The sequence below is a fragment of the Lagopus muta genome, chromosome 2, assembly GCF_023343835.1.
Source record: "Lagopus muta isolate bLagMut1 chromosome 2, bLagMut1 primary, whole genome shotgun sequence".
NCBI classification, from domain to species: Eukaryota; Metazoa; Chordata; class Aves; order Galliformes; family Phasianidae; genus Lagopus; species Lagopus muta.
The window spans coordinates 87,708,476-87,734,037 of NC_064434.1; the positions used below are offsets into that span (position 1 = coordinate 87,708,476).

Here is a 25,562-nt window from a genome sequence, read left to right on the forward strand (position 1 = left end):
ATTCAGAGATGTTTGAAAGATCATCTTTTTTCCTGTGTTCCGCACTGCCACCAAGTTCTGATATTTAAAAAACCATAGCTGGGCTTTATTTGGTTTGGGGGTTTTCTGGTTACTTGTGTATTTACAACTTAAAAAAAAAAAAAAAAAGTTTTGCTCTGTTATTGTGAATCTTAGTGCTACTTTTTATTTTTTTACTGACAATCGGAGCTCTCATCGCTGTTACAACCTTTTATGCTTCTTAAAAAACAGGCCAAATATTGTCAGACTCAGCATGAAATTTTGAGCTGTCAAGACTGGCAGTTGGCAGTTTCAGGGTGCCTGAATTTGTTACTGCCAATCCTAAATTTTCTATTCTAAGACTGTGATTCACAGCAGTAATAACTCTTTAAGCATAGCTAGTCTGATTTTCATCTCACCTGTATGAGACTGCTGTGACCTGGGGTTGGGCTGTGAACCAGTACACCACCAAAATTTCACTTCAGACTGGTTTTAGTTGGAATTCTGCATGTCCCCTAGATGCCACTGTGCCCGACCTGTGGGCTGTGCCCTGCTGCTGCTTCGTCATGGCAGCGGCTCTGCCCCAGGTGTGCAACCTTCTCTCAGCACTAACAACAATGGTGCACCATTCACCCCATTTGGGCTGAAACCAGGAGACATTTGGAAATATTCCCACCAATATTCTGTTGCATATTGTTGCAGTGTGACCGATGACAGCATTAGGGCAGTCTGACAAAATGGCATCTGATGTGGAAGTGCATATGAAGCAGTGGTGTGTCATTGAATTCCTCCATGTGGGAAAAAATGGTACCCCCTGATGTTCATCACTGCTTGTTGAATGCTTATGGAGACCAAGCAATGAATGTGAGCACTGTGAGATGGTGGGTGGTGCATTTCGTCAGTGGCAACAGTGACATTGGGTCACCTCCTCTGGTGGAGATTGTTATGAACACAGCATGTAGGCTCTTGTTCGTGGCTGTTGAAAATGCATAACTAATGGTGCTGACTATGTTGAAAAAGAATGTTTCGTGGCTGAGAATTTGCTCTATTAAATGCTGTTGTTGTGCTCTTTGTATCAGTTGTTGTTTCCATAAAGATCATAGAATCATAGAATGGCCTGGATTGAAAAGGACCACAGTGATCATCAAATTTCAACCCCCCTGCTATATGCAGGGTCACCAACCACCAGACCAGGCTGCCCAGAGCCACACCCAGCCTGGCCTTGAATGCCTCCAGGGATGGGGCATCCACAAAAATGATTAGGAGGCATTAGTTTTGGGGTAAACTTCATAGGTGCAGCCCTGGGTGATACTTTCAGTTAATGCAGCCACAGACAAGCCAAAAGTTTAGACACCAATGCCATAGGATGTTTACAAAGCTCTTGGGCAGAGCTGCAGTGATGGCCATCATTCATAGCTCTGTGAAGAGTGTATGTGATGATGCTGTACATGTCCAGTGCTTACTTATTTTGACAAAGGTGAAAATTTGTTGCTGCTGTGGTAAATATCTGTCACTTGTCTCAATAAGTTCTGATTTTTTGCATAGTGCCAGTATTTGGTATTTGTAGCTGTCAGTGCTCGCAGTCCAGTGAGATCTTGATAGTGGAATTACGGGTGCTTACTTATGCCTTTGTATTGGAATAATAGTACTATTCTTTGTGTGTCTGAAGTCATAACTGTGTGTGCTTCCATGTCCTGTACATGTTACAAAATCAGGAATTGTTTGCTTTAGGTTTTTGAATAATGAATGACTATTTGGAAGTTATCAGTATCTGCAGGTTTTAAAAATATGACAAGAATTGTTTAAGACATGAGTTTGGTGTGGTGGTTTTGTTTTTTAGGTGGTGTGGCTTTAGCTCAAGTATTATTTTTTTACGTGAAGTACCTTGTTCTGTACGGTGTTGCTGCCCTCCTTCTCCGGATGGATGGACTCAGACCTCCAGCCCTTCCTCGCTGTGTGAGCCTGATGCACAGTTTTACTAAAATGTGGAGGTTAGTCTCTATTACTATTTAGTAATTTTCCTAGTGATTTATTACTATCAATATATAAGAACGTGTGTGTGTGCACTTCCATGGCTGTAGGTATCCTTTCTTGCACTTTTGCGTGCTTTTCCTCTCCCTGTGATTTATCTCTTTCACTTCTAGCTGAACTTAATTTTGGTAGTTACTTTAATCACGCTGCAAAGAAAGAGCAAAGCAACCCTCCACATGTTTATATTCCCTTAATGGTTAGACTGGAACCACTTAGTGTCACTAGCATAGCACTTGCTTTTTCCAGATGTCTATTAAATAAGACTTTTCCAGTCTTGATCCAAAACCCACATTTCAGCTGGATTTTTATCCAGAGAAGGAAAAGAAATTCTAGTTAGTTACATTATGAGGGAAGTTCTGGATATAATATTTTAATATGTAGGGTCATGCAATAGAGAATCTTCAACATATTGAAAATAAGATGAAAGAATGGTAATTCCTTATTTATGAAAATATGGATCTACTTTGTTTTTCAAGTGTTTCTGCATAATATTTCACACAGACACAAAAAAAGCAAGCTTTAAATCTTAGTGTTGCTTTAAATCACTGCTCACTGAGCAAACCTGAGGCCCTCAGTATAGGAAGAGTGCAGGGCTGTTGGAGTGGGTCCAGAGGCTGAAGCACCTCTCCTATGAAGGCAGACTAAGGGAGCTGGGCTTGTTCAGCCTGGAGAAGACTGTGGGAGAGACCTCATTGTGGCCTTCCTGTGCTTGAGGGGAGCTTACAAGCAGGAAAGGGACTGACTTTTTACGTGATCTGATAGTGGTAGGACAAGGGGAATGGCTTCAAACTGAAAGGAGAGGTTTGGGTTAGCTGGTAGGAAGAAATTTTTTATTCAGAGGATGGCACAGCTGCCCAGAGAAGCTGTGGTGCCCCATCCCTGGAGGCCAGATTGGATGGGGCCTTGGGCATCTCTGTCCATGGCGGAGGGGTGGAAATGGATGATCTTATGGTCATAAGCCCTGGTTGGGGCTTATGTATGTATGGTTTTCCCTGAAAACTATCTCCCAAGTGAATTCTTGGTGTTTAGCTTATGCGTAATAGTTGATGCACTTTATTCCTTTCCTCCTCTTCTCTACATCCTCTTCCTGTGCCCCAGACCTCCAGAAAGATTGTTTGGCTTTTTAGTACAGACACTTCTCTCTTTCATTCTGTTAGCATAGAGCCTAGCACAATGGGGTTTGTCTGTTTTGATGTCTGACTGGTTTGTGATATGAACAAACATTTTTCATTTTAGTCATGGTAACAGTGGGCCTGTTGCGATCTAGGCTTTCTTGGGTGAAATTTTCATTTTGTTTCCTGCTTGAAGCTAGTTGTAACAGGAAACTTTATGGTTTGTAATGGTTTGAAACTGTTACTAATTCTTATTTGGATAAGAAATGCAGCTTAAATAGGATGGATAAAGCAGATGAGTTGTTGAAGAGTGACTTGAGTGACTAGTAAACTCCTAGGTTTAAATAGTCTTCCAGAAAGAGTTTGAACTGAACTTCTGACCTACGGAATTAATTTTAGAAATGTGTGTTTTTCACTGGCCATTCTCCTGAGAGCTTTATCTCATGACCCTTACAAGCAGGGTTTCAAACAACAGTATTTTTTTAATTCCTCTTCCTGTTGTTGTGTCTGGGATTGTGGGCATTGCCTTAGAGGTGTCAAATGGAACTGAGCTTCAGCAGAAGTAATTACACTGCTTTGTCAGGTAATTGTAACAAACAATGCAATAAGTATTCCATGCTTCAAAGGTGGGTGTGTTGTATCACATCAAAAACATTTGCTGTTCTTTTCTAAAATATTCATAAAATTTTTCTTCATAACAAAATTGAAAAGTATCGAAGTAGTAAAGTTTAATTATCTCTGCAGAAGGAAAAATGAAAACAGCTGATATCTCTCATTTGCCCAAAGTTTTTGTTCATATATGTAGCAAACATTCACTACCAGTAATAATACAAATATTCTGCAGGTGAGATTTGTTTGCTAGCTTAGTAGGTTGAAAAATCAGTTAATGTACGGTTGAGTTTGATTTCTTGCTTTCAAAGCTATATAGGCAGCAGAATTTCCTGTGGCTGCTAGTGAATTATGGGTCAGTCTTACTTATCTAAAAAATTCTCACATAGCTTTCCCTATGAATCCCAGAATTATGATGCTCTTATGCCTTTGCAGTAAAAATCATGAATCTCTACTACAGAGGCTAGCAGTCTTTATGTGCTCTGTTATGCTGCATAGGAACATCATTGTTAGAAGTGGAAATAGTTTGTTTTTTTTTTTTTTTATCTCTACTAGGTGGATGTCTGAAAAGGACAAATGTAGACAAAGTACTGAAGTGATGAGATTTCCTTAAAAGCTATGAAAAAGTAATGATGAAAGCAAATAGCTTGTTGTGAGGTCTTGTGAGCAGTGAGCTGTTTCCTTGAAGTGGTGAATACTGGTGGTTGTAATATGGAGATTTGTAGGTTTTTTTTTTTAATTAGTATTTCTAACAACACTATTATAGACTAGCTCAAATATAAATGTTAATAACATCAGGCCTAATTTAAAGTTTCTTTTTTAATAAAATTATGGCTGAGTATTGCTTAAGGTAGTTAGAGCCAGACTGGGGAATGGGACAACCCAGGCAACATAAGGGGGTGCACTGTCACCTGTTGGCTAACATCTGCAGTACTGCTCAGAGGAAGCCCTTGTGGTTGCTTGACTTGCTCTTGTCCTTTTCAGTGGCATCCACTGTAGGCAAGTCTCAGACTTGGACTGTTATAGTAGATAAGGCTCTTAGAAGACCCTGCACTGCCGTTTTAATATCTTTAAGTTATTAGCAGTGCATATTACAAAAGAAACAAGATAGCCTGATGAGAAAAACAACATGAATGCCACGATGTAAGAAGGGCAAATATGCCACTGAACAGGCTTCCACCACCACCTTTTGTCCTTGGAGCATACCAACAAAAGATTTGAATGTGACAAATCCAGATCAGTGCAACTTAAAATCAGTATGTGCTGTCATTATTCACTATGTAATACTGCAGGTAGAAGAGCTCTCAATGAGGAGGGGAAGAAAAATGTCATGGTTTGTTGTCTAAAATTTCTCTGGAGCAAAGCAGTTACTAGAAAAGCAAATCAAGTGTTCTGCATCCTCCTTTATGACGTTAAATGCTTAACTGAATTGTCCATTCTTCCAAACTTAGAAATAAGGGTCTCTAATTAAAAAGAATTGTGTTTTATAGTAGAGTAATGTGTTTTCTTTAATCAAGATAATCTCCTGAGTAATAATAATAATAATAATTAGCTATCTTTCTTCTTGCTTCATGGTTAACATAAATACTGAATGTGTTGCTATGGTTTCAGTTTATCATAATCTTGGCAAATGTGTAGTTGCAGAGCTAAAAAAAAAAGTATAAACCAAGGTAATACCATTCAAAAGTTTGACTGTAGTTGTCAACTTAATTTTTAATGTCTGTTTTATCTTGTATAGGTCACAAATAAGATAAAATTTATTGTTAGCAGGGGTAAAAGCTGGAAGTTTATGAGTGCTTTCAAAGAATTGCTACACAACTTCTCAGGCTGGGAACCAATAGTGTAGAGCAACTGGAGAAAAATGTGCTAGTTAGAGCATGGCTGAAAGTTGCAAATTGATTTAATGTGGAAAAATATCCTAGCGGGGAAGTAAAGATGTGGAAACTAGAGAAAGATAGCACCTAACAAATCCTACATTAAATCTCACTTATTGGTGAACAGCTTTGGCAAGGTCTTCCACAATGAAACTTGCTAGTTCATAGTTTACAACAATGTTTAGCACAGATGCCATTCCTGGTGTGGGGGGGAAGGGAGGTTACCATTTCAGTGTTTCTATACTACATTACTGAGTGCCTTAAGTGCTTTTCTCCTGTTCTCTAAAGATTTTGGACACGTTGATCTGATACACTTTGACATGTCATGGGAGTAACATGGCATAAATATCTCATTATCTCAGGTCAGAGTCTGATACCAGGCTTGCAGAAACATGACTCCTCCTCTTCTTCTATGCCCCTCCACCTTAAAATCTGCACATTCCCAAGAGTCTTATCTGCAAGTAAGCACTAAAAATGCTACAGCAGTCATCGTCAAGAGGATCAGGTATTTTGATGTGATTTGCTTTGTGTCTATCCTATAGTTCCAGACAGCTATTATTTGAAAGCTTTCTGCTCCATAAAGGGGCTTACCCAGCAGCTGGCACTGAGAGACGCGAAAAGGGAAGACAGGCTTATACATCTTTACTTTTTCTCTGGAGGTTAGGACTGTCATTCTTGGTCTACTTCTAGCCTTTGGTTTGGAAAGAAGACGTTATCCAGTGTGTTTCAGAGACAATCCAGTAAAACAAAAATGTGTATTTTAATCTTCTAACTTCTCACGAGAGGGGGGGGGGGGGGGGGGGGAAAGCTAATGTCATGGCACTTCTGCTTAAAAATCAAAAGGCAACTTTTCCTTATTCTGTATTTTCAGAGGTGATCTGTGAAATATGGAAGAATCATAGGATGGTTTGGGTTGGAATGGACTTTAAGATAACCTACTTCCAGCCCCCTGCTTTATTTAGAAAGGGACACCTCCCTTTAGACCAGCTTGCTCACAGCCCTATTCAGCCTGGCATTGAGTACTTCCATAGAGGGGCCACTCGCAGCCTCATAGTGGAGCCTGTTCCAGTGTCTCACCACTCTCCCAGTAAATAATTTTTTCCTGATATCTAGTCTAAATCTTCCCTCTTCCAGTTTAAAACCATTTCCCTTGGTCCTGTTGCTACCTGCTCTTATAAAAAGTTCCTTACCAGCTTTCCCGCAGGCCCCTTTCAAGTACTGGAAGGCTCTATAAGTTTTTCTTGGAGTCTTCTCTATGCCTAAGAGTCCCACCTCTCAGCCTGTCTTCATAGGGGAGGTGCTTCAGCACTTTGATCATCTTCGTGAGCCCTCCTCTGGACCTGTGCCGACAACACCGTGTCCTTCTTGTGTTGGGGGTCCCAGAACTGGATGCAGTACTTCAGGTGGGATCTCAGGAGAGCAGGGTAAAGGGGCAGAATCAACTCTGTCGACCTGCTGGTCACACTTCTCTTGATGCAACCCGGGATACAATTAGCCTTCTGGGCTGCAGGTGCACACTGCCAGCTCATGTTGAGTCTTCCATCAATTGGCACTGCCAAATCCTTCTCCTCGGGACTGCTCTCAAGCCATTCTCCACCCGATCTGTATCTGTGCTTGGAATTGCCCCAACTCAGGTGCAGGACCTTGTACTTGGCCTTGTTGAACTTCATGAGGTTGGCATGGGCCCACCTCTCAAGCCTGTCCAGGTGCCTCTGGATAGCATCCCTTCCCTCTAGTGTGTCAACTGCACCACTCAGCTTGGTGTCATCTGCTAACCTGCTGAGGGTGTGCTTGATCCCACTCTCCGTGTCACCTACAGAAATGTGAACACTGGTCCCAACACCAGTCCCTGAGTAAGGCCACGTCACCTGTCTCCACTTGGACACTGAGCTGTTGACTGCAACTCTCTGAATGCAACCATCCAGCCAATACCTTATCCTTATTGGAGTGGTCCAATTATCAAATCCATTTTTCTCCAGCGTGGCAACGCGGATGTCATGTAGGACAGTATCAGATGCTTTGCACAAGTCCAGGTAGATCATTATTACACAAGGATTATTTTAAAACAACATTTAATTTAAGCAGAATCTCATCTGCAATGTTGAAATGGTCTTGTGTTTGTAAGTAAGAAGAAATTGTATTGAAATTAATGGATAAAATAAATGGATGTCACCAAAGTGTGCAGATGCATGAATACCTCAATGAACGTAAGCAGTTAAGCTTTCTTTTGCCTCTTCTAACAGTGGAAGTCAGATTTCTTTTGTGGTCTGTGTGTCTTTTTTGGTCAAGTGTACTGAGTTAGAGAAAAAGAGAATTTTTATAGCATTATACTTTCATAGCCTTATCTAATAAGGAGGCAAGCAGAGGAGTGGTCATTGACTTTTTTTTCCCTTACAGATGTGGGATAAAAATTTTGGATATAATTTTGACCTTGTGGAAGTCACTGTCAAACCCTTGATTGGATTTAGTGATTCTAGGATTAGACTTTAAGAACTCTGCTGGCACTGGACTTAAATGGACTTGCTGAGTGAAGCAGGTCTGTAAGTGCTGGTAGCATCAGTAGGACATAAGAATTTACAAAATATGAAGTAAATGCTTGAGAGGGCCTTTCATAAGAATAATGTTTCATATCTACTTTTTTTCTTTTTTTAAACTGAGGCCTAAGGAAATGTTTCATAACTGCAAGTAGCTCAGTAGGGACAGCAATGTTACTGTCTGTTCAATTAAGAGGATTGGTTTGGAACGTGTACTTAACTACACAGTTGATAAACATGTCTAATGCCAAATGTGTCTGAAATAGTCAGTTACTATTTAACTGTGCAGTAATTAGTGAAAACTGAACGTTTGTTTATTATTGTGTTGTCTCAGCTGTTTTGGAAAGGGTAAATGGTCACATTTCATCACATTTAACCACAGTTATGTGAATTAGAAAACAAGAATGATAAAAACAACTGTTAGGTTTGGAAGACTTACTTTTGGTTCAGTTATTATAGGAAGTAGTAAGTAAGTAAAATGTAATTCATCACATTTTCGTTGTGAAAGCATTTTAGTTAGGAGGATTTCAGATACAGATAATATCGTATGACATCTCATGTAATATGCTACTTATGACATATTTATATTATGCATTTGTTTATTATGTTTTGTTAATTATACTATACCCTAACAGATACTTCTATTTATTTAGAAGATCAAATTCTAGCAGCACTGAAAAATGTTATTGTAACAAACTGCACCCAAGCCTTGGTTTCTGTATTTGTGTTTGGAAGTCTCACTAGTGTAAGGCGATTCTTTGTGTGAATGTTACTTAATATTCTTTGTGCTTGTACTAATTTTTTCTAATCCTGATGTTGACTGTTGGATCATATCATGCATGTGATGTAAACATAACATTCAAACATTAAGCCTGTGTGCCAATATCAGAATACTTAAGCTGCTTGTGCGGCTGCTGGGTGTTCATTTAACTACAGAATTCTTACATGCTTTTTGGTATTGAAATAACATGTTTCTAAGTTGAAAAATAACATCTTTTTTTAATTTACTGACCTGTTGTATTTTTCATTAATGTTTATGATGTTTAAAACCAGACTGATCTGTGATGTGTTCCTTTTAGCTAATATGTCACCTGAACACATGAAAGATGTGTCAGTTCCGGACTGGTTAGTGATTGCCTCACTGACAGACAACAGTTAACTGCTTTTGACATCAGCTAAATTAGTGCAAGCTGCAGTTCCTCTTGCCTACTATGAGGCTCAATTTGTTGGTTATAATAAGTTTTAAAAGCCTGCTTAAATCTCTTCAGTAGAGGAAAAAAAATCTATTATTTGTTTCTTAGGAGTGCAAAAAGAGGTCATAACAAAATGCCTTAATCGGTCTTGTGTCTAAATTGCATAATTACTGGAATTTTATCTGTGTAGTAACTGCTTTGATACTGAAATTTGAAATTGCTTGGCTTTTTCTTTAATGAACATGCCAAGCCCACCTACTGCTTATCACTCATGAAGCCCATCCTTTCTAATATTAGGCATGAGATCAGCATAGATAGACTATAACTGCTGCACACATTTGGCAAACAGCACTTTGCTCACAACCGCTATAGAAAAATGAATAATAGCTATTAATAAACTTTGTTCCATTTGCAGCAAGGCTAGGGAAATCTCCTAGTAATTGGATGGTTGCTCCTCTTGGCAAGCCTTACTCAAGGAAAACTGAAGGAAATCTCGCCCTATGGGAGTTTGCCAATAATGGGCAAGCATTAGGCTTCAACCATTCTCCAGGAGATACTGCAGATTTCTGAAGAGTCAGGGAAGGCAGGAAATTAAAGTAGTATTTCTTCTGAAGAGTCCTAAGAGAGATTAACAGAATACGAATGAGATTTGCTCTTCTTAAGAAGGTGTCTGATGAGGTGTATCACTAAAATCCAGTGAGAGGCATACCTGAGAAAAAAGAAGTAATTTCTTTCTTGAAGCCTCCTATGTAGCCAGACCTGCGTATGACTTCATATTTACTCTAGCAATGTCTGATGCCTGCTTGAAGTTGTGCTTGGGTCTCTGGCCAGGAGATTGCTTAAAAAAAATAAATCACTACCTGTAATCATTAATGCCTTACTCAGACTTTCAGCTAGAATACAAGTTGAGTGTTTAAATTGAAATGAAACAACAAAACAGATTAGATTAGGAATCTAATTTGTATGCTGGAGGCCACTAGTAGTTTATGAAATCTTTTTATGCAGTTCATGAAAAAGCTTTCTCACTGGGGCCATCCTTTAATTAAATTTAAATTATTTCTGCTGTACAGATCTCCAACCTAAGCTAACTGCTGGTAACTTGAATGCCACAGATCTAACTCCAGGACTCTCATTGATATTCTCAAAGGTGAACGTGTCCATAACAAATGCATGCTTAAGTTGAACTGTAGCCTACAGTATGCTCAAAGTCAGTCCAGGTATTTCTGCTCCTATTGAAATTGATGAGGGTTTTGCTGCTGCAGGGTTGGGATTTCACTGGAGACTCCATCCTCATAGGTATGGAAGGCCCTATTCTCTCCCTGTGACTCCATGCAGAAAAAAAACTTTACTGCACGTGGAAGATTTGAAGTTTTCTCTATTAAGCTTTGAAACCGCTGCTTATTTACAGTGCTTTTTTATGAGGTGGGACATCTGCTTCATATGCATCTTATTGGTGCCAGGGAGCCACGCAGCACTGAGCTGAAACTAAGGATGGAGGTATCCAGGACGTGCTGAACATAGTGTTAGTGCAGGTTGTTCTAACAATGTAGGAAACCAAAAGGCAACTTAGTATTGCTGAATCACTTCAGGAAGAAATACATCAGAAATTGGAAGTGTTTTTTCTAAAATGAAGTGTTAAGATGTCTGTATGTCCTTAAGCAAATGTTGGAGAATATGATAAAGATATCTTTATGCATATACAACTCCAACTTATTATTACTATATACTATAGCAAAAAACTGCTGGTCAGACATATGATTTAAAAGCATTTGACAGTCTTCATATTTTTCTTTCAAATAACGTGGATTTTCTTATCATCTTGGTTTAATTTTTTTTTTTTTTTTTTTTTTTTTTTTTTTTTTTTTTTTACACTGAAAAGAAAGCTGCTACTACCAGTTTCCTGCATTGCAAATAGTTAAAGCTTAAAATCACAGCTCATAAACAAAGGACAGCCTGTTGAAGATTGAGATTCAGGCTTAAACTTGTGCTTAAGATCTTGGATTTCAGAAGTACATTCAGATCACTTGAAAAACAACTTCTTAGTTGGGTTGAACAGATTTTATTTTGTTGTATGTTTTATGGTATGACTCAGATGTTTTTGGTTTTGAAAAGGAAAAGATTTTGCTACAGTTTATTTTGAATGAATGCATGAAGAGCTTTGCAGAGCCTGGAGAGTATGCAGTTTTGTTCCTAACTTCAGCACCATATCAGGGAGTAAATGGTGTTATCAATGTATGGATGGAGTTCCCCATGTGTCTTGCTCTAGTTAAGAGTCTGAAGATCATCATAGTTGTGTGTAGCATGAGTCCCCAGAAAATGTTGCAATATGGCTTTCAAGGCTCTGGGTTCAAAAGTATATTCTATAATTTGGATCAATACTTGCTAATGGTTGTTGTATTGGATCTCATTTATCAGTATTACCTGCTTCATCACGTGTTTTCCTATCTTCATTTTAAAAACTATCAACAATAGACAGCTTTGTCTTTTCACTTGAATATTTTCAATTTGCTTGCTGTGTTTTTACTCAGTAATCGTCATTTTTCTGTTTGAAGTTGAGCATCTGCTTTCTAGATAGTACTTCCTAGCATAGTGCCAATTACTTTGTGTACAATGAAGTGTGCTGTTTGCCATCAAAGAGCAGTTCTGCAATGAAAGTGTAAGTTTTGAGTAACCTAGCGGAAAATAGCACGTCTGAATCCATGCAAGCTGTAGAAAGATACGAGTGTCTTCTACAAAATATGGATGGCTTTCCTGGGTCTTTATTTAATAATGAAGATGATGATGAATCAATTGGTAGCAATCATTACTGAAGAAAAAAGAAAACAAACTTGTAGACAAACCTCTCTAGGATTTGCTGTAGGAAAAGTTTGTAGTTCTTTAATTGAGACACTAAATTATAGACCTTAGCAAAGTATTTTACGCAAGTTTTGTATCTGTTTTCCCTATAATCATTTTATTCTCTGGACAAGGCTCAAAAATATTTTTCAGACTTATATTGCACAATTGTAATTGTGATTTGGAAGCCTTCATCATTTGCAGGTTGCTGAGTAGGGAAGTTGTCAGAGGCAGCGTTGGAGGAAAGGTTAGCTGTGGCAGAAGAAGCAGGAAAAGAAGTTTAGAGCTCCAAAGTGGATGAACATCCATCAGTTTACACACTACTCCAAGACACTGCTTGAGGAACAAGTGAAGCAGCCTATTAAAAACCTTGTGTCAGTGAAAGCAGCTATCGTTCAATAATATTCTAGTCTCCAGTGCAAAATGTTCTTTTGTATAGAGGCGTAGTCAGCAACTCAGTGATGAAATGTGAGGTTTATTTGCAAAGACTGCTAATGGAAGTGCTGGTTTTATAAATGCTTTTCTGGACTTTGGTGGAACAGTTTCCTCTGAGGGTATGTGAATGAGTCGGACTTTGTAAGGTCAAGTTTAACCATGTTTATAACAGGAGCTGAGAACCTTTGTTGAAACCTTTCAAAAACTTGAAGGCTTCTTCTGAGAGATGGAGAATACCCTCAGGGTAGAGCGTACTGAAACTGTAATACATAGCAAGCCCCTTGTTGGAGTCGTCGTCATAACAAATAGCTACAAGTCTTGCTGATTAGAAGAGATCCCAGTGCAATTGCTATATTGTGCTTGTTCCAGTGAAACATGGGGTAGCATTTCTCCTTGTTTTCCTTTCCTACCTACAGAAATTACAGCAGTAGGTCCTATTCCAGAGGTAACATGACTATTTTTAAGCTCTTCAGGATATTTTGGTCTGCATTCCATTCTCTAGCTTTGAGGGATTGTAGACTTTTTGAATGCTTCACAAGTGGCAAACTGTCCCTATAGGTCTACTTTGCCCAAAGTAGAGCCCAAAGATAAAATGGTGTCACTCTCCCTTTGCATGCATTCAGTGCAGTTTGTTAAATTGTGCATTAGTTGCTGAAAAAATGTTGTGCTGGCTCTTAACAGAACTGGCATAGGCAAACAAATGACCTCATTTCTTAAATAAAAATATTGATGTTCCTGACAGCATAGATTATTCTAGTCCAAGAGCTCCACAGTTATAAAGATATTGCTCCTGAGAGGATGATGAACTTTCAATTGTTCAAAAATGTGTGGAATATTCCTCATTTCAGCCGTAACAGCTCTTTTTGTGTTTTCCATATCAAAAGTGTACTTTGTAGCAAAGATCTGCAGGTTGTTTTTTTTTTTTTTTCTCCAGTAAGTGTTGGATATATTGTATCCTTGATACCTTGCCTTGTCTAGACGCAGCAGAAATTGTGTTTTCTCTGTTAGTTTTCTTCACATATTATGTGACAACCATTAACAAATAGGTTTGAATGGCTTTCTCTTTTGGCCCTTAACCCTGTGTGCCTTGATGGGTGCGCATCAGGAATCTGATAGGGTGTTCTGCTTCTGAAAGTAATTATTTCCTATTCTTTAGCAACGTGGATTTGATTCCCTGTCCCCTGCTGTGAATCATTGGGAATGGGATCTCAGACTTGAACCTCACGAGATGGGGTCTTTTAGCAAGTCAAAGGAAGTCATAATCAGTGATGCCTAGCACAGTTAACGAGCTGGTGGTGAATAGTGTAAATGTGGGGTCAGATTCTTAACTAACTTAAGGTGGTGTAACTTCAGTAGATTTAAAAGTTATGGGAAAGGATCACATAAAGAGATGAAAAGAGAGGCTTTGTACCTGTTTTTCTAGGAGTCATCAGGATTGCATTTTTTTTAAATGAATGTGCTTTTGCTATTGACTGTGGTTCATAGCAGCATGTTTCTACCTCTTTTTTTCTTTAAGTTTTGTGCTGAATGCAAATTTGGAGGCAACCTGTTGTGTTGTGCTTTTAGCTTTTCAAGCGGACATCACACATCTGTGAAATCATTTTTGACCATACCTTGAGGACAGAAGTGTTTGCTTGCAGATAAATTTCACAGATTTTGTTTTGGAAAAGGGCCTTGTAGGAATAGCATACATACACTGTTAGTCACTGATTTCTAGTTAAGATGCCAGGAAAAGATGCATTTGATTATGGAGGATTATATGTATAATCTTCTGCTGAAATGTATCAGAAGCTAAAACTCCCATGCTTAACAAAAGCATTAAAGTTGCTTACAGAACTGTGATTCAAAATGCGAACTTTCAGATAAAGACATTTTTTTATAAAGAAAATATCAAATTGCCTGCAGTGACTAGCATGATTATCATAGAATCATAGGATGGTTTAGGTTGTAAGGCACCTCAGAGATTATCCAGTTCCAACTCCCAGCCATAGGCAGGGTTGCCACTCACCAGCTCAGGCTGCTCAGGGCCCCATCCAGCCTGGTATTGAATGCCTCCAAGTATGGGGTTCCACAGCTTCCCTGGGCAGCCTGTGCCAGCGTTTCACTACCCTCTGAGTAAAAAATTTCCTCTTACCATTCAATATAAAGCTTGCCTCTTTTAGTTAAAAACCATTCCCCCTTGTCCTATCACTATCTGCCCATGTAAAAAGTCGGTCTCTGTTAGGTTTGTAAGCTCTTCTTAAAAACTGGAAAGCAACGAGGTTCCCCTGGAGCCTTCGTTCTCTATGCTAAACAAGCCCAGCTCCCTCAGCCTTTCTTCACAGGAAAGATGCTCCAACCCTCTGATCATTCTTGTGGTGTCCTGCAGACCTGCAACAGTTCAATGTCTGCCGTGGGCCCTAGGCCTGACTGCAGTACTCTGGGTAGGACCTCATGAGGGCATAGCAGAGAGGAACAATCGCCTCACTTGCCCTGCTGGCCAGGAAGCGGCCCAGCACATAGCCCAGAATGCAGCTCAGGATACTGCTGTCCTTCTAGGCTGCACACATACATTGCTGGCATACGTTGTGTCAAACTTTTCATCCACAAGAATCCTTAAGTCCTTCTCTGCAGAGCTCCTTTCAATGAGTTCTCCCAGTCTGTACGTATCTGGGATTGCCCCATTCAAAATGCAGTGCTTTGCACTTGGCCTTGTTGAGTTTCACTAAGTTCACATAGGCCTTCTTTTCAAGCTTTTCCAGGTCCCTTGAATGGCATCCCTTCCTTCTGTAAATTATGAATTGGAAGTGAAATAATACCTCCTTATACTAGCTACATAATACCTCTTTAAACTAGCTAAGATACGAAAGATACCTCATTCAAAGGCTACTGCTGCTATTTAAACTATGTTTAAACAATTACATCTCAAAAAATTAGAAGTGTATTATATTACTGATGTTTGAGCAGTATAGAGAGTTCAGCTGGCAAGTCATTTCTTAATCATTGCTGTGGATATCCTTTCCCTTGTTATTTTAAAGTGTATTTTTCTTCTGTAAAATTGTGCTATTTATAGGATTCAAAAAGGGTCTGTGAAGAAGCTTTAATGTAGTTGTGGCACCATGAAGTACAAGGGCTACCAGATAAATCCTATATTTTGCAGTCAAGCTCAACATTGAGTGAAGTTGATTGTAAATTATGATATAATATCAAATAAATGTGTTCACATTATAGAATAATTGTCCATGTGTAAATGCCAGGTTTAATTCTGGAGGGCATCCTGACACCCATCCATAGGTGGATTTCTGTGATGTTGAAGGAATCTTTATGAAACTATTAATACAGTTGCAGTATGATTGTTTTCTTTTTTTAATGATTAAATTTGCTTGTTTTCCAATTACCAAGTTGCAGTCCAGAACCTGTTATGCAAATCTTATTTCATTTTGATTTTTCTGTCTGAGAACAGGGAGGTAATTTCTTCTACCAGATCTGTTGCTATTGCTGTCTCACCATATTTTCAGTTCACTTTCTTGTAGAGTCAAAAGCACTGTGTATTTAAATATGAATAAGCAGAACAGTTGAAAGTGTCTGTGTGGTAGTGTCTTGTCAAAGCCAGCCTCCTGGAATCTTAGGGTTTTTTTGTGTTTTTGCCTTGGGATGTCTCTGTAGGTACTTAAAAATGTATGTATCCAAATCCATAGTCTTGTGGATTACTGGTAGTGCACTGAATGCTCCTTTGTATAGTTTGAGACCATTCAGTATTGTTGGCTTTGCTTTTGGAACTAACCAATTATACTGTCCTGTGATGTCGTAGAGATATGGATGCACACTCTGATGCTAATATGAATCTTTTTGTTTGTTGCTGTGTAGTTATATCTTTAAAATACTACTTGAACAGTGGAGTATTGAGAATCTTATGTAGTCAGGTGAAATGTGTTGGCAGAGCATCAAGCTGAGGAATAATGGGACTGTGTGTCTGTGCTGATTTGTGCTAAGGGGGGAGGCTCTGATCTTTCTTCTACCTTTTTCGTTTATTCCAGTAAATTGATTCTGTGCATGTTTATTTTTAATGTGGATTTTATGGAAATAATTTTGATAGCCAATATGAAATAATGATGTTATAGATCTTTTAATAGGAGTGTTATTTTGTTAAAAAATGACACAAGTCTACAGCAAAATGCTGATTTCTCCCTTCCTATCTGAATCCACTCTGCCTTAGTTTTGTCCACCCCACTAGGCATCAGCTTTGAACATCCGAGGTTAGCAGGACCATTCAGTTACTGTGCCTATTCTAAGCCAAGTCCTTCAACGTTCACTTCAGTGTCAGATGATATGCTCATTTTCCACATCCCTGTCCTCAAGACACTTAGTATTTATTTTGTCTCTTCGGAAGATTCAGTCACAGGTAAAGAAGATAGAAGATGTGGTCGTTGCTATCAGTGGTAGCCAGTAGTACTTGGAAAGATGAGCTTCTCTAAGGATATTTAAGGTAGCTGGTTACAATACAGTCATTCTCTGGAGCTGTACCACCTTCCTCTTCTCCCTGTCCCTGTACAAGAACACTGAAGTGTGTGGTCCTAAGAGCAAAAGGCTTTCAGAGCTATGAATATGGACTGTGGACAGCTCTGATGCTTAAGGCTTCTGTGTATCACAGGTTATTTTAATGGTGAGTGGGAGCCAAACTGTAGCATGCTTCTAAGCAGGAGGAATGCAGAAAGATAAGAGGATGCATTTTATACAGTGTAACTACACAGTAATGTAACAACAATATGAAACTGGGAGTGCTTTTAGGAAAGGAATAAAAAAATAAAGATCTAATGATGACCACAATCATGTCTGTAGCAGAATGCTTTTTCTATCCTGGGCAGTTTCTACAAGTAATTTCTCTTGTAGAATGCACTGAGGTTAGCAGGACCATTCAGTTACTGTGCCTGTTCTAAGCCAAGTCCTTCAACGTTCACTTCAGTGTCAGAGGTTGATATACTCATGTTCCACATCACATTTCTCTTGTAGATGGACTACTATCTATCCTGCTGATTTGTTAGAATTGCCCTCCATGTTAACTCCTAGAATTTCTGCAGATAATCTCTTCTGTTATCAAGGTGCCATTAATTAACAGTATCGGATTTCTTTTGATATTTCAGGTAGAAATCGACACACTGCAATAGTACTAAAATAAAATCATATTGAATTCAGATAACTGATCAGTCTTTTTGGAACAAGCTGCTTGAGTGCATAATATTTGCTTTCAGATTGTGTACACAATGCATGACTGTTTCAGAGCAAGTTCAGCACTGGAAATAAGATATTTGTGTTTTCCAGTTGTACTGTTATGCACACTATTAATCTGGGTTTGTATTGGTAGTCCCATAAAAAGGCGCATACTTCAGACATTAGGTACACTTCTGAAATCAACAGATGTTTAGTCTTCCTGTATTGTCAAGGATTTGCTTGTACGTGGTTGAGAAGCTTGTTTCTCCCAAGCTCGCAGATCAATGAAGGAAACTCAGAAAAGGAGAAAAAACAGTGTCATTAACAACAGATGTTGCAAGTCCCCAGATTTTCAGGCACAGTTCTTGTCCTTCAGGGTGATTTAATTTGTACTTTGTCAGAAGTCATCAAAGTTATTTTCCTCCCCAGATTTGTGAGGAACATTCTTCCAAGGCTCGTATCTCTGTGTAGTCTCTGTATCTGAAGGAGAGATAAGGGGACTGATTATTCTGTAGCAAAGCAATTCCATGCCTTTTTTTTTTTTTTTGCAGTACAAAGAACATCAAAGGAAAGAAGTGTGTATGTATATGTATGTATATATATAGGTAGATCCTCTATCTGTATGGCAGGAATCAAGTAGACTTGCTGGTCATCAGGATGCTATAAAAGATTATTTCCAGTAATTAAAATTTATGCCCTCTGTGTGTTATGCTACTCTGAATGTTACTGCTCAACTGAAGAAATACTCAAGGGAAGTAAGCTTTTTGTGAGTCTAAATCTTTTCGTATGGTCATCATCTTAAATGTCATGTCATTGAATAAAGGAAATTGCATGCTAAGCTTCTTTTGTTTAGATTTTATGAATGACAGTTTTACATTTATCTTGGATAATAATTATTTTGAAATACTCTGTTTATGTAATACCTGACTAAGAAGTATTTTTTCATAATTAAAGTATGATGAATTTTTTTATCTTACAGAAGTTTTGATGTTGGGCTCCATCGCTTTCTGGTCAGGTAAGCTAGTATTTATTTTGAATTGCAATTGCATATCAAAAAGTGTTTCTGTTATTGGTGGAGATGGCCATATAACTTTGTTGCTATTTGATGTCTTCTGTGGCAAGATTGCTGCTTATATTTGAATTGAATGTGTAGCACAATGTAAAACTCCTAAGGAGCCTCTTTAGGAGTCATTTAGGAAAACCTTGAATCAAGAAACATCAGGAGTTCCACTCATTCTGAGGAAATACTATTTTTCCTTACCTTGTTTTTTTTGTTGTTTTTTTGTTTTGTTTTTTGCTTTGGAGAAAAATGAACATTTTCTAAAGGCTTTTTTTTCTCCCTCTGTGTACTGAAGTACCTCCTTATTTGTAATAAGGCCTTGAATTTTATAGACAATTGTGACTCCATGGGGGAGAGATTTGTTTTCCTTAACAGAAAGCTTGATTGATTGGATGCAGAAGATGGACTATATTCTGAAGATGAATAAGGAATGCAAAGTGATTGTTGTGGATTTTGTTCACTGACATTTGGATGAATGCCGTGATTAAAGCAGGGCGCTTCAAGAACAAAAGGGAGGTTAATGCATCTGAATGCATTGTGAGGAACTTTTTTGCTCTTTGGACTTCTTTTATGTGAGCAAAGTCTCTGGAGTTCACTGAGAATGTATTTGCATTCATTTTCAAAAACCTATCACTATCTAGTTGAGTTTTTAAAGAAATGCAATCTGTGCTTCAAAAGATGGCAAAATTTGCAGTCCTCAGGTCCTTAGAGAATTCTTTGTAAGTTATTCCATCCCACTAAAATGTTGCTTCTTGCACAGTTTCTGTCTGCGAAGGCTTTTACCTTGGGAGGACTAACCCAGTGTGTGAACTAGAGCATGCTGTTGACCTTCCCCTGGTTCTGAATTCATTCTAGTAGGCTACTGTGGATAAAGGCTTTGTTAAGTACTCACAGGTCTGAATCCTTGCAGGCAGCACTGATTCACTGACTCCCAGAGCTCTGACCCTGGGTGACTTCTCCTGGTTACTTTTCACTCTTCTGGTTATGCACTCAAAGCATGCTTGTTTCTTTTAATGTTTTCAGTACCCAGCTAAATGCTCTGGACTTGAGCTTTTACAAGAAGTGTTCAGTTCCAGTAGTATGTTGAGTGCTTATAAGCATTTCACTGCCGTAGGTTCAGCATTGCTCATAAGTGCTCTTTTCACATAGTCCTCTATGGAATCTAAGATACCCTTTTCAAATATAGCTTCTCCTCTAGTTTGTCAGCAACATGGCAACATCCAGGAAATGATAGTAGTTCTGTATCCATGCAAAGTCTGGATGCAATTCAGATAGCAATACAAAAGGCTACCTCACGGGAAGAATACTGGGTGGCCTCGTATTGAACTTCATGCTTTTGTGATTTAAACGAGTTACAAATAAACCCCCACAAAATGCATGAGTTCGCCCAGTAATCCTTTGTCACAGGAAGAATGAGGTTGAATTATGGTTATACAGGCAAACCAGTGTCCTTACATTACATAACCCTTGAGTCATAGATTTTTATAACTTTATTTCGTATATTTCTTTGTGTGAATCATGAAAGCATTTAAAACAGCTCTCTTCAATGAAGGCATAGCGTCAGTATCACTGAAGATGAAGATGTGTTTCAATATGTTGATATAGTTTTTAGTCTACTCAATATACTTAAATTCTGGTACCCATTCTATAAAATTAGTCACATCCATTTTTGATCTGTAGATATATTTAAATCATATAAGAAATATTTAGAAATACGCTACTGTTGTACAGGAAATACAGTGCACAGCAAGATCTCTAGGGAATGCAGGTAACTTCTTAACCAAGAGCAGAATCTCGCAGTAAACGTTGAGGTACTCAGTCTGAACCACTAGTAATGCTTCTACCACTGAATAGAAGGCATTTTTCTAATATACTGCATTGTTTTGCATCGTGTGGTGATACAGTACTGGAGTTGTATGCTCACATAATCCCTAAATAGCAAATATTCCTTGAATTTGATTGTGTAGAACACCTTATTTTTTGACTAATATGTCCTGTTTCCAAAGCCCACTGTGGGTCTTACGAGTGTGTTCTTTGAGATAGCTTTAATAATACTTCATTCTCTATTTGTCACTTACTCCTGTTATTAACTTGGGGATTCCTCAGACACATTTACTGTAACTGTACTGTTAAGGAGGAAATACTGTTCCTTTACATTATAGCAGTATGAGTTTTGCTTATTTTACTTTATGTAAAGGAAAAAAAAAAGCCATTCCTCAGCAGTTGATTTTTGGACTGGGAAGGAGTGGACTTGGTATTACTTTCATGTTTGCCAATTGGGTTGCTGTATGAGTTTTGGTAAGTTACTGCCTTCATTGATTTTATCTATTTTAATGATCTCTGCTCTCAAGATATTGTAAACTTTCTCTTCTATATTGCATACAGTATCTGTTGTGCAAAGTCCTCTTTGCAATTTGTGCTTCTCTGTGAAAAAATAAAAATAACAAAAAGCAGAGTTGCAGAATTGTTAGAAATGTGTGAATTATACACTGTCTGAAACAGGAATCCTGAAAATTCCTGGAAGAAAGACCAATAATTTATTGATGAAAAATTTCATGATGAAAACTGTGTTTTCATACTACTAAAAAAAAAAAAATGTACTGCTGTGTTTGAAAGATCATTTCCCCACTGTTTTCATGATATAAAAGAAAGTAACTGTTACTTCATTTAGCTTCAGCAGAATTGTTAATCATGTTACTCAAATCATACAAGTACAGATATTGGTTTTTTTCTTCCCTATACAGACAATAATAATAGTAAAAACCACACAAATGAACAAGCAAAACCCCTGTGTTTCCTAGATCTAGGCATTCTCAATATGGAGAAATGGGTTTGTTATCAGAATTTGAAGTGCATAAAAGTAGCCTTTGGGGTAGCAGTTAAGAGGGGAAAGAGGAAGAGTCTGCATGGTGCTGTTTGCTCACTGAAGCTATTCCATCCAAACACTTCATCCAGTGCTGAGACCAGGGCATCAGATGAAATAAAATCTTGAACCTATGAGGATATTTACTGTCTTAATGCCAAACAGTGCTTCCTTTAGGGCAAGGCCGATTAAGGGGAGTGGAGAAGAATGACAGTTCCTGCAGGCACGATTCTTTTGAAAAATCTCCCCACTTTCAGCACTGCTGTGCTTTTGAAACTGTATGAATCATTCATTGCCATGCAGATGTGGCTTTGAAAAGAGCTGTGGGACCGTGCACCTATAACGTTACCCAGAGGTAGCCATCTGTTAGCAACACATACAGCTCACCCTGTGCTTTAACTTTAGCTTATTGAGAGTTGAAAGTTACTTAGGTTTTGTTTATTTCCACGTACAAAGATTCTTCAAATAGAAATCTTCAAGACCATCCCCTTTTCTAACTTTCTTAGGTGGAGTAAGATGTAGTTTGGATTCTGGGATCAAATTCTAATACTTGTTGCTACCTCTACTGATTTTAGTTTGAGCTGAGATACCTGATGTAAGGGCAGAGGGGTCCCACAGAGAAACAGTCATAGTGGATCTACATATGGCACTCGAAGAAAAAGATACCAAGGAAAAGACTTCATCAGCCGACTCATCTATGCTTCTCATTCTCTGTAGAGTCCCATAGGACTCCTCATATCTTCATGCTACTCAAGAGAGTAACATAATAATAACTTAATTGTTCAGTCGATTTAAACAAGAAGTCTTTTTTTTCCTTGTTACTCTACTCTGTTCAGAAAGGTACCACTGAGATCACATCCTGTGAAGTCAAAATTCTTCTAAAGTGCAGGCACTTTTAAAAGATGACACAGTTCTTTACTGAGATGTGAAGAAGTCATTATTGGAGTGTAACCTCTATGGGAACTGTAGTCAATTGCTGAAGCCCTCAGCAATATTCGAGCTGTCCCAAGCTTAAGAGAGCTATGTCCTACTGTTCAGTGAGAGCAATAAAAGAAAGTAGTTCTTCCTATCACTGTTTTGTCTGTTTAATAAACAACAACAACAAAAAACATTAAACATCTGAACTTTCCCTTTCTTACACTCCTAGCTATTGGGAAGTCAGTGTCTTCTGCAAACAGCCTTGTTTGCTTTGTATTGCATCCTTTCCCTAATTCTATTACTGGTGATTCCAGGCTCTGGCAACTAGACACAAATTTAGATGCGGATTTTCTGCTGGAGTGCAGCCTAAAAGATGTTCGTTTTCTGAGAGCTAAATAATGCTGATGTTATACAGTCTCTTTGCTGCTTTGAACGTGGCTGCCTATAAAATGCTATTGATGTTCTAATATACAGCACAGTACTAAAGAGATCCTAGTTATCTTGAAGCAGGATCGATAGAGGTATTTGAGTAACTGTCTCTGTCTTTGAAGTCACTAGGCGTAAAGTCCCACAGGGATACATCCTTCCTCCACTTTTCTCTTTCAGTTTATCTGCTGTTCCAAAAAACCCAAATCTGTAGCTTCTCAGCTTATTCTGTTCTGATCACAGAGTCATCCTCACTGCATGAATGATAGTGTGTGGCCAAACTGTCTTCTGCAGCAAACTAGGCTGTGGCCTTGAGAACAAAATCTTTAATGTGTAGCTCTGGGGGTTGATTGGCTCCACGTACCCTTGCCAATACGTGATGTGGTAAGATTACACCAATTTTGTCTTCCTGTGTCCTATCTAGTCCTCTAACAGTGTCTTGGTATAACCATCAGTGTGTCCCTTCTCTCTTTGCAGGCTGTGCTTTTAGTCAGCGTATTACATTAGTCTTTTGCTACAAAAAGTGGCCACAACAGTCTTCACCTTCCTTGCAGACACCTTAAGAAAAACAAAGGCAGTAACTCCCCTTAGAAGTACAACATGGTGCTCTAAGGGGTGGTTTCTTCATTGCATGCATCTGTTTCCACTGAGGCTAATCCTAACCAATTTTGCCAGATTTTTTTGTGCCGCTTCACCTTGGTGTCCTGGAAATCTGGAGCAGATGTGTTTGGCTTTATGTAGCCTATGTGTCAATGTGAGAATAGGCAATACGCAAGAAGGTGGAATCACCATGCCTGGGGGGGGCTTGGAGCTTCATGATCCTTGAGGTCCCTACCAACCCAGGCCATTCTGTGATCTTTCCTATCCTGTAATGTGGATACAGTGTACTGGAAGCAGCCCTTGTAGTGAGTTACTTAGAGTTATGTGATTAATTAGCATTAAGGAAGTCAGTGCTATAGTCTTGTTGGTAATAAAAGCCATCATAGTGATGACTAAATGTGACTGAGTGGCTTTGTGTCTGGTTTATAAGTAGTTTTGAGGTGTAAAGAGGTAGTGGTTCTAGCTTAGGAGTTTATACTTGTTTAAAGTACGGGGCCTTGGGGTTTCTGCAAAAACTGTTTTAAGGCTTAAAATGCAGAAAAGAGCTGCAATGAATTTATGTACAGAGATCTCTACGTAGGAAAAGCTGAAAGGTATAGTAGTGCTTTTATAAAGCACTACAGTTATATCTAGCCATGTTGCAGAGTCCTGGGAGCTTCGCTGGACAGTTCTGCAGTTTAGAAGGCTGAATTGTGTTGCTGTTGAAATTGTCATTAATGCTAAAGAGATACTAAACAAACAAATAAACAACTATGAAGCGTTTGGAAGCTTCTAAAAACTGTCTGACGCAGATATCCAGCCTTTACTGCCCTTGAAGTTCTGAGCTCAGCTCCTGTGGGCTGCAGTGAGAGGTTCTTTGAACGCTCTGCTGTGCGTGTGCTAGTCAGAGGTTGTAGAAAAAGCTGCTGTAGAAATGGCAGAAAATTAATTGAGGCATTTTGCCTGGATTTGGGGCAGTGTACAACAAATGCAAGGCTGTCGGAAGAAAATCAGAGAACAATAAAGAATGATGTTAAATTGCTTCACAGCAACTGCAATTTCTCAAATGCCTTCTTAGAATTAAGGGGTTTTTTTATGTATAAATAGAGAAAACAATCTGTTGTTACATAATAAATTAGCATTGAGCATGTTGCAAAAATAAGGCTGGGTTTTGTATAAACAAAATGGAATCTTTATGTAAATGTTATGTAAATGTGACATTTAAGTTAAACTGTTGGAGTGGGGAAGTTGAGATTAACAAGGTGCAGATCTCATCGTGTTTATGTGTTGCAACTGTGAATTAAAACAGTTTGTTATTCGTGTTGCTCAGCCTTTCAGCTCCTGTCTATCAGCAAGAAATACACAGTTTGTGGAAGGCAAAGCGTGGTGAGATTGAGTTCAGGCCGCTTTTAAATAACTTCCCAATTAGTTTAGCGGAGCTGGATCAAAGGACGTCTGTCAGACGGCAGCGTGTGCCCGTGCTGAAGCCCTTGGGGTTAGTATCTCAGAAGCATTTGTCACCTAGCAGTGTGCCCGGCTGCGCACGTCGGGCGCTCGGTGCCCCGGAGCTCCGGCGGCCTGGTACCGCCAGAGGGCGGGCTCGGCCTGGCGCAGCGGCGTGCGGAGTGTCGGGTCGGTGCTCCGGTAACCGTGCGGCTGTTAAGAGGTGGGCTGCTTTCAGTCCTTGCTCTTGTCAGTTCTAGCGCATAGACCTGGTTCTAGGTTTTCTGAGAGTTCCAGGAGAGTTTATAGAGTAAAGGAAGTCTGTACGTCTAAAAAACTACAGTATGGCAAGATGCAAAGAATGGGCATGAGGAACAAAAATAAGGGAGGCAGGAGACTTGGTTACTCATATCTACTTACTTACAGATTGGGTGGGTTTAGGGTATCAGCCCAGAGATGAAAATAC

The 25,562-nt window shown here is 38.9% G+C and overlaps 1 protein-coding gene across 1 annotated transcript in view; it reads left to right on the forward strand.

Annotated features, from left to right (window-relative positions):
* HHAT (hedgehog acyltransferase) overlaps window positions 1-25,562 on the forward strand; it is a 147,004-nt gene that overhangs the window by 24,189 nt on the left and 97,253 nt on the right. The window contains exons 8-9 of the mRNA XM_048936251.1: window positions 1,838-1,988; window positions 18,787-18,822. Of these exons, the coding sequence (XP_048792208.1) occupies window positions 1,838-1,988; window positions 18,787-18,822 (187 nt within the window). The remainder of the gene's footprint in view (window positions 1-1,837; window positions 1,989-18,786; window positions 18,823-25,562) is intronic.